This window comes from Electrophorus electricus, chromosome 14 (genome assembly GCF_041902795.1).
Source record: "Electrophorus electricus isolate QZ-2024a chromosome 14, ASM4190279v1, whole genome shotgun sequence".
In the NCBI taxonomy this organism is placed as follows: Eukaryota; Metazoa; Chordata; class Actinopteri; order Gymnotiformes; family Gymnotidae; genus Electrophorus; species Electrophorus electricus.
In genome coordinates this window covers 5,812,501-5,826,733 of record NC_137510.1, presented here as the reverse complement: position 1 = coordinate 5,826,733, position 14,233 = coordinate 5,812,501, and the positions used below count along the sequence as shown (strand labels likewise).

The following is a 14,233-nucleotide window of genomic DNA, read 5'->3' as shown; positions in this document are numbered from 1 at the left end:
TATTTCTCTCTTGAGTGTTGAGTGTCAGTTGTTATGGGTGAGTCATCACTCTATAAACGTACAAGAGAAACCCATACTGTTCAGTAAAGATAATTTGTTTGCCTGCCCCTTTCTAATTTGACAGTAAACAATCTTCAAATAATCTTAATTAAACAAGGTTTATTTCAAACATTACAGATGTTAAAAAAAATGACAAAAAATTGAAAACATTATTGAACAGCAAGATTAAAAATGACTGCAATTATTGCAGTAATCCCCCACCTCCACCCAGAATCTGAAAACTAAAACCCATGGTTGGAGAGATTAGAGCTTCCAGATGACCCAGAGTGAAAGGAATACACAGCCAGTTCAGAATGCAAACCAGCTGTCAAGTATGGTGAACACTTCTCCTCATGAGTCCCATGTTACGCTGCAGCTCCGGGAGGGAACTCAGCCCTACGCACGGGCTGCTTACATAGAAAAACGACGTAATGCCTTAACTAAACAGATTTCTGTTTGCACACCACAATTTCCAGTAGCTGGAGATGTTGGTGGCATTTGCTGAGCTGAAGAGTTCAAGTGAAGTTTCATTATAAAAGCACTCGCAGAAAGCAGTCCTTTATCAGGCAAGCAGGCAAGACTGTTTCGGTTGTCCTGGTGGTGAGGAGTGTGTGTGTGTGTGTGTGTGTGTGTGTGTGTGTGTGTGTGTGTGTGTGTGTGTGTGTGTGTGTGGGGTGGGTGGGGTTAGTGACGACATCAGCGGAGAAACCTTTTCTCACATTAATAAAAGGAATAACATTAAGAACAGTGTGAGAGTCTGCGCTGAAGTTCTAGACAGTGCGAGGGGTGGAGTCACTGGCTCAAGAAAACCAGAGACCTCTAGAGCCACCAATGCAGTTGATGACGCCATAGCATTCCACCTTCCAGTGGCGACGACTGAGCTGGGCTTGGCTACCAACATCAACCGCCTGCCTCTCTGCTGCAGATGAGGTCCTACCTCTGCTTTCAGTTCAAATCTTATGTAAAAACCAAACAAAACTATAAGCATGGTGTAGATCAAGAGCCCGCCTCCAGCCCCCTCAGTCAGATAGCGACGGGGAGCGGGCGGGGCTGCTGCCGAAGACGTGGGGGTCTCGGTCCTTGTCCCTTTCCTTGCCCTTGCTTTCGTGTTTGTGCTTGTGCTTGTGCTTGTGCTTGTGCTTCTTCTTCTTCTTCTTGTGCTCGTGGTGGTGCCGATGGTGGTGCTGGTGCACTCCCACGTGTCTGGAGGGCGCGGAGCTCTCCTTAACGAAGGGGGGTGCGGGAGGGGCTGGCGTGGGCATCACAGCCTGCTGCTCCACAACTGGAGGCTCCCTCCCTGAGGGGGGAGGAAGGAAGGAAGGAAGGAAATGGCTAAATACCAGCAGCAGTGACCTTTTCTAGCAGAACTCTGTGACTCTTGAGACTTGTTTAGGGTAGTTTAAGGAGAGAGTAAGTCTGCTCTCAGTCTTTCCCCAGTGCTATTTACAAATGAACAGCTGTACAGTGCATGTGTTGATTTCTAAACACATGGCTTGCCTGGTGTGGAAGGCCTCTCCAGCATGTTGAGGTGGTGGTAGATGAACGCCTGGCTATCATGGACAGTGTCCATATCAATGTCCTCTTCCTCTTGGGTAGGAAACTGTGGAAGGACACCACAATATACTCACTTTCCTATCAGAGACCAATGACATTCAAAACACAGGGTGGAAAAATACATGTATGGGGCATTTATGTGAAACTGCCAAGGTTTACAGAAACACAGAGAGGCTTGTATGTTGTTATACTGCCAAGTGACTGTGAGAACTCACTCTGCTTTTAACTGGCCCTTTGAACACAGTCTCCTCCTGCAGCACCTGGCCAGGTTCAGGAGGCGAGGCCAACGGAGTATCTGCCTTCCTCTTCAGACCTTGGGGAGCCAGGGCCACACCGCTCAACACTAGCTCCTCCTTCATTTGGAAAGGCTCCTCCTTCTGCAAATGACCAATCAGAGAAGGTAAGTGGCTCTAATGCACTTCAAGACTTGTGTCAATGCTTATATCGTGCTGCAGCCCTGATCTGTGGCGCGCCTGCTTACGCAACTGACGAAGACCAGCTCGGGAGGCGGCTCGGGGACACTGGCATCCTGCTCCGGCTTAATGGTGGGGTTGAGCACGGCCTTCTTCTCCTTCAGGTTGAGCACGAGGCCCAACTCAGGGAGAGGCAGGCACGAGGGCCTGCTCAGGCCAAACAGCGTGTGGTACAGGTTCACCGCGTCACACCGCAGGCGCCAGTCATGAGACGTACCTGTCAATGGCCGCTCAGCAGTTAGCGCAGATCTCTGGGTAACTCGCTCATCTAGTCAATCTCTTTTCAAGTTTTTTTATATATGAAACGTATGTCATTTTAAAATAGTTAGCACATTATTGTATGCCTATTGTAGAAGTACCAAGAAACTCCCACAATAGGCTTAAAAATCATAAAATGACAATTTATTGTGGCGATGGTAACATTATCATACCCACCATCCTTGGAAACCATCTTAAATTAGGAAAGATTACTGTTACAGCGGTAGTTATTTAGTTATTCTGAGATGTGGGCTATTCCGTATAATGTCACAAACTGCCAAAATTGCCAAGAGCATCCTATATGTGTGAAACACATGCAGTGCAGGTCAAAAACCGAAGTATGAAAACAGCTCGAGGACTAACACAAACGTGGAGGTGGACTTCGATTATGCTGGCACGGATGTGGTGCTCCGACTGCCAAGAATGGCTGCAAACCACCAAGTACAGAAGCGGGGGCCTTGCAGAGTCAACCCTGTTACAATAAAAGCAGGACCCTTTAAACAGAGTCAACCCTGTTACAATAAGAGCAAGACCCTTTAAACCCCTGCCAGGAGTTGTGAAAGAACAGATGTGCATGACTTCGTATGTAGTGCAGCCAGTCGAGAGCAAGAGCAGATCATGAAGTGTTGTGTGCTTTTCATTAAATCACAGTGAACAATCATTTTTCATGAGATTTTCCACATCCCAAGATGGACCAAGGCCCACCCTCCACTGGAGGATGAGGGAGTGGTAGCTGGCGTCAGGGCGGGCATGTGGAAATAAGGCTCCCAGCAGAGCTACATGCCAAAACTCATGGCACTGATGCACGAGTCAGACACAGAACCTATTCACTGCCTGCCAAGTCTCCACAGTAAAGGGGAACAGCGATTCCATATGTGGATCACAACAGTGTGATTAAGACTACGGCTCCCAGCAGGCTGTGCGACAGCCCTACCTGAGTTCATCAGTTTCCACAGTTGGTCCACCAGAGCCTCGTTGCATAAACAGGACTCAGCTGCTTTGGTGAAGGGCGGATTCTTGGACAGCATACTAAGAATCTTATGCCTGGGAGAAAAAAGGTAAATAACATAATTAACAAAAATTATTTCCCTTAAATGTAAAAGATCTTGCAAACAATATCCAGATTCTCATTGGCGTCAATAAATATTCAGTAATTCTAATCACTATCCATGCTAGTCACTGTCCATGCTAAAGACTGTTTAGCCTAAAAATAGCACAGCAACATAGCAAAGGATCACAGGGAAACCCAGCTATGCTCTTTAACCATAGTACAGGGATTGAGAGATGGCCGCATAGCTTACCTGACGTAGTGCACTGGGTCCGTATGGACCATGTCTAACAGCCACTGAAGTTCGTCTGAGCTTCTGTCAACTGGCAGTGGACAGTAAATAAATTATTGTTTGGTCAAGATTAGTTTTTCAAATGGTAAATTTAATGGTAATAAGGTAATTTTACCAAAAGACTTCTGTAATGTTTATGACCGATTTGCGCAGGATAAGAAATGTAAGAAATGTTAATGACAGAGATGGGAGAGGCTCCTCGTAATGTATGTATTGTTAGCACACATTATATCCACCCTTAATACACACTGTTAGCTTTTGCTGCTTACAACTACAAAACACTACTGCTGTGTGAAATATTAAGTATTATCTATGTAGGACTATTATGAACTAGCAGACATGGATTTGGACTAAATTCCTCACTCGTCTGTAATCCTGTACACATCTGTGAAAAATGTTGATAGTGCTTTTTCACTACCAGTGCAATTTTCCCTGGTGTGATAAACAGGAATCTTAGGCTAAACTATCAACTTAGAATTTATATTAGTTGCATTTATCAGATATTTGTCCTTCTAAGTAATCCAGATCTAAGTAATCCAGAGCCACGATTTTACAGAGCGCATTTTCAATAACAGAATATCAATTTCTTCCAAAACATTTTCTGGATTTCCATACTTTTCTATACTTCTAAAGAAATTTATTTTTTAAATACCCAAGAACCCTGTGTAAGAACCCATACAGACCTTCTAACTTACACTGTGTGAGGGAACAAACTGAAGATGTGAATAATGTCTGCTTTCCACTCCATGACAACTTTTACTCTCGAAGGGGAAATACATGCAGATGGTCCTAAGGACATGTGTCAAAGTTTTATGGCTCCTTCAGTTTGCCTTCAAGGACCAAACACTCGCTCGCACTGAAGGATTTCCAGATCGGATTGGTGTGTGTTCACACTGCTCCGCAGTTCAATTAAATGTGTTGTGCTTATTAACATTACTTGAGCTACATAAACGATTTATAGCGTTGACATGGCTCTTAGCTCTGCTATGACAGTTCACGTCAGTTTATGAGCACCATTCCCGATTTTGCTTGAAAACGTTTCTAATACTCTTGCACTACAGAACTCTCAATAAACTTGTCACGTGGTAGGTCAGGGACATCCCCATGTTTTAAAGATGACAAGGCACCTCGGGTGTAGTCCACCACAGCCTCGAGTGCGGCGATCCTCACGTCCACAAAGTGACCGTACTCCGCATAGGACTTGAACAGACTGGGGTCACTGGGTAGGTGTCCGTTCTTCTGCAGCATCCGGATGGCCCGGAGACAACTGTGCAGACAGGACAAAAGACAAGGTGGTCTTCTCTCTCTATACAGGTAATACATGTAGTTACTGAATAACCCTTAAAGGAGCAATAAGTCATTTTTACTGCAAAGAAGTAGCAAACAATATTTATGAAAGTGATTATTTTGACCCTTTTCTTTTAAGTGCAGTTTATGCTGAACCAGTTTATGCTCCATATAGCTGGTCCCATAAAGGGAGATTTAGTACAGAATCTCAGAAACATCCAGGCCACTAGGTGTCAGTATAATTGCTGTTTCATAACGTGAAGTAGAATCCCTGGAAAATTACTTATAACTTTATTAAGATAAATTAACAAATCTTTGTATCCAAACTACATCACTCACTGGAGCTGCATGATATATCATTTGTGATGGTTATAGCAACATGGGCCTTTGGTATTATCACAATTGTCCTGAATATGCAAATGAAGCATCTAACAAATCACAAAACATTTTATGGTTTGCTTTCCTGACCAATCTCAGACATTTCATGATGAATCACACCATTCAGCTAACAAATGCTACAGATACTATGAGCCAACAAAATTTTTTTTTTTAATGTAAAAAAAAATCTTTAAATAAAATCGGTAATTATTTTTACTATGTCATGTAAAAGGTTCACCCCTATAATGTAATAAGGCATACAATAAGGCAGCAATAAAATTTCAATATAATATTTTATGTCTAAAAATATAACCTTTTTTCCAAAAATAAATTCTTTCTGAAGGCCCAACACATTAATAAGTAATAATGTGATTCTAAAAAAGTGGTACAGATCATGAGGGGCTCTGGCTCAAGCTTACTCTTTAAAAAAGTCATCCCCAAATATACTATCAACACTGGACAAGAGACATAAACAAATGGGTATGCATTGAGTGTTGAAAGAGTCATGTAGGATGACACAAAGTAAACATTCCTGTTTGTTTATCTGACCCACCTTCAGGGTTCTTACTGGAAGTCAGATTAGAGGGTAGGGGTGAGTTTGACCTTAGCCCACCCCCAACAAGCAAACACTCTTCAGTGCACAGTAGTTTTATTATCTACATTTGTTATACATTTCAACTAACAATGTTCAGCTGCCAGACACGATAGTTAAGGCCTGCAACACCTATGAAATAATGGAAGAGGTGGGGGGTGTTTCTGTGAAGATTTCTGTGTGTACTGAGTAAGCAATTTGACCATTCAAAGTAAACGTTTCCTTGACCCTTGCACAAGGCCAACTATGGTCAGGCAACAGCTGACTGGTCTCTACATGCTGCATGGTTTCTAATCAGTAGAAAGCAGTGAAAACACTGCCTCTTTAAACATTAGTTTTAGCAATGCAACAGCTGGATGGGTCAAGTAAAAACTGCTTACTCTGACATGCTTCTGGTGTGTTGAGGCAAAAGGGCATCAGAAAAAATGCATTCAGTGACAGACACACTTGGAACACGCTCCCGCAAACCCACGGCTGCGTTCAAAGCCCGTGATTCCTGGCCTTGTCACCGTACCTGACCGTGATGGTGTTGCGGTAGCTGGGCAGCAGTTTCTCCATGTTGAGGAAGCGCGTGACCTCCTCGAGAACGAGGCGCACGTCAGCGCTCAAGCTCTCCACTGTGCGCACCTCGTTGTTCACGCTGATGGCCGGCGTCAGCGAGTTGGTCAGAGCATCAATCAGCTCTGCCCGGTAGTAGTTGTCTGAAAACTGGCAGATCGGGGGCAAAGCATTACTATAACTACCCTGCTCCTACTAAATTAAATTCACCTTCATTAAGCTCAGGCTTCATTTTCCTAGGCACTGTTCAAACCAAACAAACCAACGAAGAGCCTATGTAAGCGAGTGGGTAGAAATGATGACCAAGTCCTTGGAGACTGCCTGATTCTCGGTTAATATGAGTTTTAATTGGATTTTAATGACCGACCTTATTCTTTCTGTTGTCGTTATACTTGATGAGATCCAGAATGAAGTTGAGAACCTCTTTGGGGCAGAGGTTGTGAATGTCCCTGAGCAAAGCCATTGCCACAGGCATAGTCTGCCAAGAATAGGAAGCGCATCATCAGTCACATGACAACCACTGATAATTCATTACACAACACAGCAACATACTTTTAAAGCTACCAAGTCTTACAGTTTGGGTATGTAAAGTCGGATGGAAAACTGAAAAAAAAAAAACTTTGAAAATTACAGAGGGTCGTAGCATGGAAGTCGAAGCTGCTGGACAGTACCTTCTGCAGGAAATAGCTCTGGAAGTTGATGAAGTTGTTGGTCTTGACGATATTCGGGCAGCTTTTGCAACAGAACATGCGGGTGAAGAGGGACTTCATGGCTGGAGGTCCCGTCCAGGTGCTTACCATGGCATTGGCGATCTGCGGCATAAACGGCTTGTTTCAGTGGGTGATCCAGCAATGTGCTGTAAAGCCCATTCAGAACCTCATCATCTTCAAAGGCAACACAAATACCGGGAGAAGCACTGGATTTCGCACATTGAAAAGGAACTGATTTTGATGGACTGATGCCTATAAATACTGGCAGGTTTATAAATTTCACATTTTGTAAATATCTTGCAATGTACTGAATTTAAGAAGATCGGTATGCATCTTCTTTGCTAAATCAAAGGCAATCCTGCCTTAGCTGGGCAATAAAGATGTATAGTGTTCTATATGCTTTTACCAGTGAGAAAGTCCATAAAACTGTTTTATCTAAGAGGCTTTTAGTTTGGAGGGTGCCATGAGTTACCAACATCTTCAACAGTTGGCATGAGTCATAATGAGACTTAAGTAACTCCCACACCAAGCATATGCTAACTGTGTATGTTACAGTAAAACCACTGGTCACAACATAGCAGCCAGAACCATTTCTGTTCTGTCAGGAGATTTCTCATTCTCCAATGGACCAAATTGCCCCAAACCTTTGACCCGGCAAGGAGCTCAAAAGTGTTGAGCAGTCATGCAAGAAGGTTCACCTTGGCCAGGCAGAAGCAGGCCTGCATGCGCACTCGGTAGAAGCACTGGTCCTGCTCCAGGATGTCGGTGAGGGCCAGGCGCGATGCTGCTGTGGGGAAGACCTCCAGGGCAGAGATGGCCTCCTCCTGGGCCACAACGTCACGCTCGTATCGCAACTGGTACTGCCACATGAAGTCGGCCTGCTCGAACTCCACCTTCCGCAGGATGGACATGTCCGGGTCAATCCGGATCCACAGCAGGGGCGAGTCTGCACTGTTGGAGCCACACGGAAAGGAGGTTCACCAGTTATATACAATGGATATTAGATTATAGGAACACCAACTTTTACTGTTATACTGTGTCATACAGCTAAATGCTTCCTTGAATATAGCTCCCTGGAATATGGAAAAGTACTCCAGGTTTTATAGGTATTATAAAATTATATTTAACCGCTTTCCTCTCTTTTAGATTCTCTTCGGTTTATTCAGACATGTGTAGGGATGTGCACAAACATGTTTGTGTTGGCCAGTTGCCTCCTGCGTTTGGCGGATCTGATCCCTTGGGAACCTAACCCACCTGCCCTTTGTACAAGCCCACCGTCTCTGCTCTCACCGTGGGTTGCAGAAGGCAGTGGGTGAAGCTGCTGCTCGCCTTAGCTCTGCCTCCCTGCTGCCTCTAGGGGCCCTGCTCCTGCCTCTACTGCTCTCACCCCTGGCACACAGGCCAATGCCTCGTCAGCTTTCCTGCAACTCCGGTAAAACCGTCTGGACTGGTGATGCACCAACATGAAAACTGCTGGCCAATAATTGCAGCCAATCATTTGGAAAAGAACTACACAGAAAATTTTAGTGGTTTTGCTTCTTGTTTAGCCTATGCATGAAACATTATGGGTGGCATCTTTTCCCTTTTGAAACATCTCGCTAACTGTCGCCTGTTTCAAAGTAATAGTATGATATTGACTGCATACATTTTTTTTGCTTTATTAATTGATACCAGTTGACTGGGTGCATCCCCAGTGAGAACTGAACTTTAGTCATGAGCCTCCTATAGTTTTCTCCTGCAATTGTATTTTTGTTTTGTTTTTTTAAACAAACAATGAACTGGCTGAACACATGATCTAATTTCTAGCAGACAGTGAAGTTTTGTAAGATGCCTGACATGTGGTTGAAATTAAATGGCTTTCTGTGAACAACTTGAACTAGGAAGAAGAGTGATGCAACAGCGGCAAGGCCTGGAGGTGGCGTGAGCTAGGGGGAAGGGCCAGAAGCTTACTCCATGGCTGACAGGTCCATGTCGACTTCTTCTCCGTTCATCAGAGGAATCTTTTTCTTCTTGTTCCTGAAACAGTAAGGAGCCACTTGCAGGCACAACACACCGACAGCAAAATCAAAACATCCAAGTGCCCAATCTAGGGTTTTGAACTCAAGAATGAATAAGGTGGTGATATGTGCTCATGCCCTGGATGTACAAGATAATCAGGATAAACAAGTGGAATCAGTGTACTTTAACCCAGACCCAGCTGTCCTCTGTGACCTGGAAAGTGTCCACTAGAGCAGCAGCCACGTGTTTGGTGAGGCTGTACCTCCTACTCTTAGAGTGGCAAGGTATGTCATGCTTCAGGCTATTCTCCTCAATCTGCAGCGTGTGGTTGAAGGATCCATCCAGCTCCTGAACCGTCACTTTAATTGGGCCCTGCGTACGTGCACACACACACACACACACACACACACACACACACACACACACACACACACACACACACACACACACACACACGCACGCACATAAATGCACGCATACATATACACACACCAGCAGATATACACACACACACACACACACACACACACATGCACATACATACACACGTAAAAAGAACAGACAAAAAAAGAACAGACACACATGCACACACACAATTCAATGTTACTCTCATATAATCAAGGTCGGAGCGTCAAGACCACCCAAGAGCATGCATGCAACACATGATACCATTGCCTCACCACATCAAATTGTCACAAACTGTCTTAAACTAACAATCCTCCCTCACCCTCCCACCCATGGAGGCAAGCGCTGGCTCACCACATATTTCTGTGTGCCGGAGGAGGTGCAGTCCTGGCGGATCTCCAGTTCCAGAACGTTCCTCTTCCTGTTGAAGGCAAAACTCCCGAAGAACTTGACCACGCCGCTCTGGTCACTGAGGTGGACGCTAAAGGAAACGGTGATGGAGGGCAGCGGAGGGCTTTAACCGAGACCTGGACTGCTTCTGCCAGGGCCGCACAGAACACCAGCACCGGCCTTTTCAAATAAGCTTTCTCACATGTCACATGGGGTCACAAGTGTCTTTAACATATCGCAAAATACTGCATTTAGTGATTGCAACATGTGTCTGCATTACCAGCCTACTCTGAACACACCATTTACATTACAAGAATGATAAATATCTTCATTGGCCATAATCTCTAAACAGAACATTTCAACAATTTAAGGATCCTTCACTGAGTGTGCAGACAACCAATTGTCTAACTCTTTCCAAAACCCTGTAAGCAATTGTAGTAGAGCACCTCAATCTGTGGCAGAGGATACACCCATTGCTTTATCAGGGGTCCGATGTCCTTCCCCGACACATTGGAGATGGACTTAAGGAAGCCCGAGGTGGACAGGAGCATCTGACTCCACATGTGCGACTGGTACTTCTGTGACGAGGCCGTGCTGGCCAGGCTCAGCAACTTGTTGAACACCTGCAGGGTCACATGAGGTTAGGGTTTCGGAAGGAGCAGCTGGTCTCGCGTCAGTGGTGGTTTGTCAGGCTGATCATAAAGCGAAGCTGGAGGAGAAATAGCTGCTCTCAGGTTGGTTTTGTGGTTTTCTTTTCTGCCGCTCAGTATTAGCAGCATTAGATCGTAAAGCTGCGGGGGAAACCGAGCTGGACGTCCTTGAAAGCTGACGTAGCTATGCACCCGCCAGAGGGTTCGGATAGGATGCAACCAAAAAAGGCAGGCAAAAATTATGCCATTAAAGGATCGACATCGTTCGTTCGTGCGTGTGTGTGCGTATGATGGCATTACCTGCAACATGAACTCCATGCTGATGCGGTTCTCGATCAACCTCATGACCAGGTGGGCCTTGCACTGGAACATTTTGTAGTACTCCCATGACAGCGTATGGGGGTTTCTGATGGAGAAATGTAAGTGGGGAGTCGGGCTGGAGGGGAAAAAAAAAGAAAGAGAGCCCCATCACCCCCGGATTATAAATGAAGGGGTATGGGCCAAACCACTGACAGCATGGATGGATTAAGTGTGTGGATGACTGTGTCAGCATAATTTACAAACATCTTACATCTTGCATCAGACTTACAGCCACTAAATCATGACATGCTGGCAGTTTATAGAGGTACAAAGAAGAGCCCTACCCAGGAATATTTCTTCAGGCATTAGCAGAAGCTAAAAGCTTTGTGTTTCTGTTTTAATCTGTCTCTTAACCTACTGAGCTGTAATATTGTGTGCGCATTGGCTTTGGGGTGAGAATGTTGTGCTTACTTGTCTTTCTCTTTTCCTCCAGTGAATGTAGGGTGAAGCAGGACCCCGCCCGTCTTCAGTTCGTACTCCACGATCTTATCCAGCTCCTGTGGGGACAGTGAGATGGATTGGTGGGGTGAGTGAGACCTGCGATGACTGCGACAGTCATGCCAAAAATAAATAAATAAATAACCCCAAAGAAACTGAACATTTCACAAGACGGTTCTGGTGTTTAGAGACTCGCCTGCTTGATCCAGTGGCGATACTCGTTGACGCCGAAGGTCTTCTTCAGGTAGAGGCCATATATGTAGCCTGAAATGCCCTTAAGAACCCACTCATCTGACCTGCAACAGTGATACACAGGGATGCCATCAGGCCAGGGCATAACATGGCTGGTTGCTATTTTTTTTTGTTTTTTATATAAAAAAATGTATATTTTTGTAAATTATTATCCAGGTTTCTTGCTAGCCTCTTGAAAGAAAGAAAAATCGCCAAACAGTTTGTGTCACAAAACTGCACTGCACTGGAATAATTACACTCTGGTTCTGGCTTAAAGTATCAGAAACACTCCTCTCCACCTCACCTCTTTGAATGTCCAGGTTCACAACAGTGAAATACTAGTATCATCTTAGATAGGAACTTAACCTCCTTCTAGAAAAAGCAACTTACTTTCACAGTTACAAGGACTCACAGGTGACAACATGGCCTAAGCATCTCAGAAAGCGAGTTGCTTTCAGTAAGTCATCCAATGAAAACATTCAGCCCCACCAGACTCAACCAGAATGGCTAAACACCCTGTATATCTTCAAGTCCTGTACTTATCTATTTTTAACCCATATATTTTCCAGCAGAACTCATAGCAGAGCATTAGAACACAGGGTGGAACCACAGATAGGCAGCCCAAACACTTCAGCCTCATCAGTGTTCATGAGGGCAGCAGTTGCAAGCCATCATTACCAGGGCAAGGCACAATGCAAACAGTGCCTGTTAGGAGCCAGATGACTGCCTGTTAGGAGCTAGACAAGGCACACTGTAAACAATGCTTTTTAGGAGGCAAATGAGACAAGTATAGGCTGTTCATGTAAAACAAGAGCATCACACTCAGCCTTTCTAATGTCACTGCAGTAACCATGGAAACATGAGCATTGCGCAACATCCAGTCTTTGTCAAAAACATTTCTTTAAAAACAAACAACCAAACAAAAACAAAAAACAAGAACAAAAACAAAAGGACTTGTGTGCTGGCTCCATTAGACATTGTCCAGTAAAATATGAGTGCTAGCCAAAACCACAGAAATAACAGAAACATGCCCCTTCTTGGTCAGGCTTTCATTCCAGTTCACGGAGTATGTAGGCAAGGCTAACCTCTTTTACCAGCGGCTATGGCTACCTGTGATTAACATTGGGAGATCGGAGGGGGGGGTGTTTTTGTTTTTAAAAACGTTTTGTGAAAATGGTCAGCCTCTACATAGCATGTACATCTGTAACACAGTTCTCATTTAATTAGGTCCAGTAGTGGATATTAAATTTCTTTGAAATACGGAAGACGCTCAAAGAAAGAGCAAATGGCCAATGAATATGCGAATGCAATGGAAAACTAATTTATGGAATATGCTCTTTAGAGAACACAAAAGAAAATAAACAAAACAAAAAACACAATGCATTTGCATTACCGGAATATGTATTTACAGCTACCTTCGTTTTAAACCATAAGCTTTCAACTGTAAAAGGAGAGCATTTGCACAAGAACAAGGCCTCTGGAATGAGAAAGAAAGGTCCTGGCAGCATTCTGCTTGTTTGTCCACACTATGTACAAGCATGTAAAAGTCTTGGGGTAAGTCCACAGTGTGCAGAAGGGACAAGTAGGTGAAATCTCTCTGGCTGGCTTCAATTACAGGGCTGAATAGCACTAAATCGCACAAATAAATACCTGCAGGCAACTCTTATCAGTATGAATGCAAATCCAGTCTTCCAGTTGGCCAGCTGAGGGAATATATGGATCTGAAACATCCACATCTGATTCAGGTTTTAGACACTTGGAACAAATATGAGGAGAGTATTGTACAATTGAAGTTTCAGTTTGGAAGGTCAATTGCAAAAGGGTGTTGCTCTTCCCAACACACACACACACACACACACACACACACACACACACACACACACACACACACACACACACACATACACGCGCACACACGCACAAACATGGAAAAGTGGGCTTAATACCAGCATGTCCTCCATATAACACAGAAAAGGCGAAAAGATGCTGGAGAGAGAAAGAGAGGGACAAGGATATCTCTAATTACACTTTAAAGGTGGACACACAGGAGACACTGCTGAGGGTGAGGGGCGGGGCCAGGGGCGGAAATGGTAGATGGGACACATACCAGGACATGCGCGAGATGAAGCAGCCAAAAAACTGCTGTGCCAGAGCCTGTGCGAGGTAGCGCCGTGTCGCCGGGGTCTGGTCTATGATCAAACCACTGTGCAGCAGATTGGTACTGAGAAGGGGAGAACCACACACACACACACACACACACACACACTCACGTATTTAAGGGAGTAAATGCACTCTCTATGCACCTGTTTTCTTTTTCCTCAGTTTGGACAGAGCACTCTCAACCATTTCACTGCGAGTTATACTGTGTATGACTATGTATGTGACAAATAAACCAAACTTGAACTTGAACTGGAGTACACTTAGAATAAAATGTTCATGCACTGCCAAAATCCAAGTGAATTGTCAGACATACTAAGTTAACTACTCACCAAAAATGCAAACTTATCTAGCTACACGATTCTGCATTGCTATTAAACAAAACTTGCAGGTAAGCAAGTGGAGAAGGTGGCAT

The 14,233-nt window shown here is 44.4% G+C and overlaps 1 protein-coding gene across 4 annotated transcripts in view; it reads right to left on the bottom strand.

Moving 5' to 3' along the window:
• Window positions 1-144: 144 nt before the first annotated feature.
• taf2 (TAF2 RNA polymerase II, TATA box binding protein (TBP)-associated factor) overlaps window positions 145-14,233 on the bottom strand; it is a 17,474-nt gene continuing 3,385 nt past the window's right edge. For 3 of the 4 annotated variants that reach the window (XM_081696144.1, XM_081696145.1, XM_027011727.3), the window contains 19 exons: window positions 13,769-13,882; window positions 11,627-11,726; window positions 11,404-11,489; window positions 10,933-11,068; window positions 10,451-10,605; window positions 9,947-10,061; window positions 9,450-9,559; window positions 9,140-9,205; window positions 7,888-8,140; window positions 7,151-7,291; window positions 6,847-6,957; window positions 6,436-6,629; window positions 4,792-4,931; window positions 3,626-3,695; window positions 3,259-3,368; window positions 2,075-2,283; window positions 1,809-1,970; window positions 1,537-1,639; window positions 145-1,336 (listed from right to left, as the gene is read on the bottom strand). In XM_081696144.1, the coding sequence (XP_081552270.1) occupies window positions 1,059-1,336; window positions 1,537-1,639; window positions 1,809-1,970; window positions 2,075-2,283; window positions 3,259-3,368; window positions 3,626-3,695; window positions 4,792-4,931; window positions 6,436-6,629; window positions 6,847-6,957; window positions 7,151-7,291; window positions 7,888-8,140; window positions 9,140-9,205; window positions 9,450-9,559; window positions 9,947-10,061; window positions 10,451-10,605; window positions 10,933-11,068; window positions 11,404-11,489; window positions 11,627-11,726; window positions 13,769-13,882 (2,653 nt within the window). In that variant the 3' untranslated portion in view covers window positions 145-1,058. The remainder of the gene's footprint in view (window positions 1,337-1,536; window positions 1,640-1,808; window positions 1,971-2,074; window positions 2,284-3,258; window positions 3,369-3,625; window positions 3,696-4,791; window positions 4,932-6,435; window positions 6,630-6,846; window positions 6,958-7,150; window positions 7,292-7,887; window positions 8,141-9,139; window positions 9,206-9,449; window positions 9,560-9,946; window positions 10,062-10,450; window positions 10,606-10,932; window positions 11,069-11,403; window positions 11,490-11,626; window positions 11,727-13,768; window positions 13,883-14,233) is intronic. The other variant, XM_027011726.3, reaches the window with a different exon arrangement.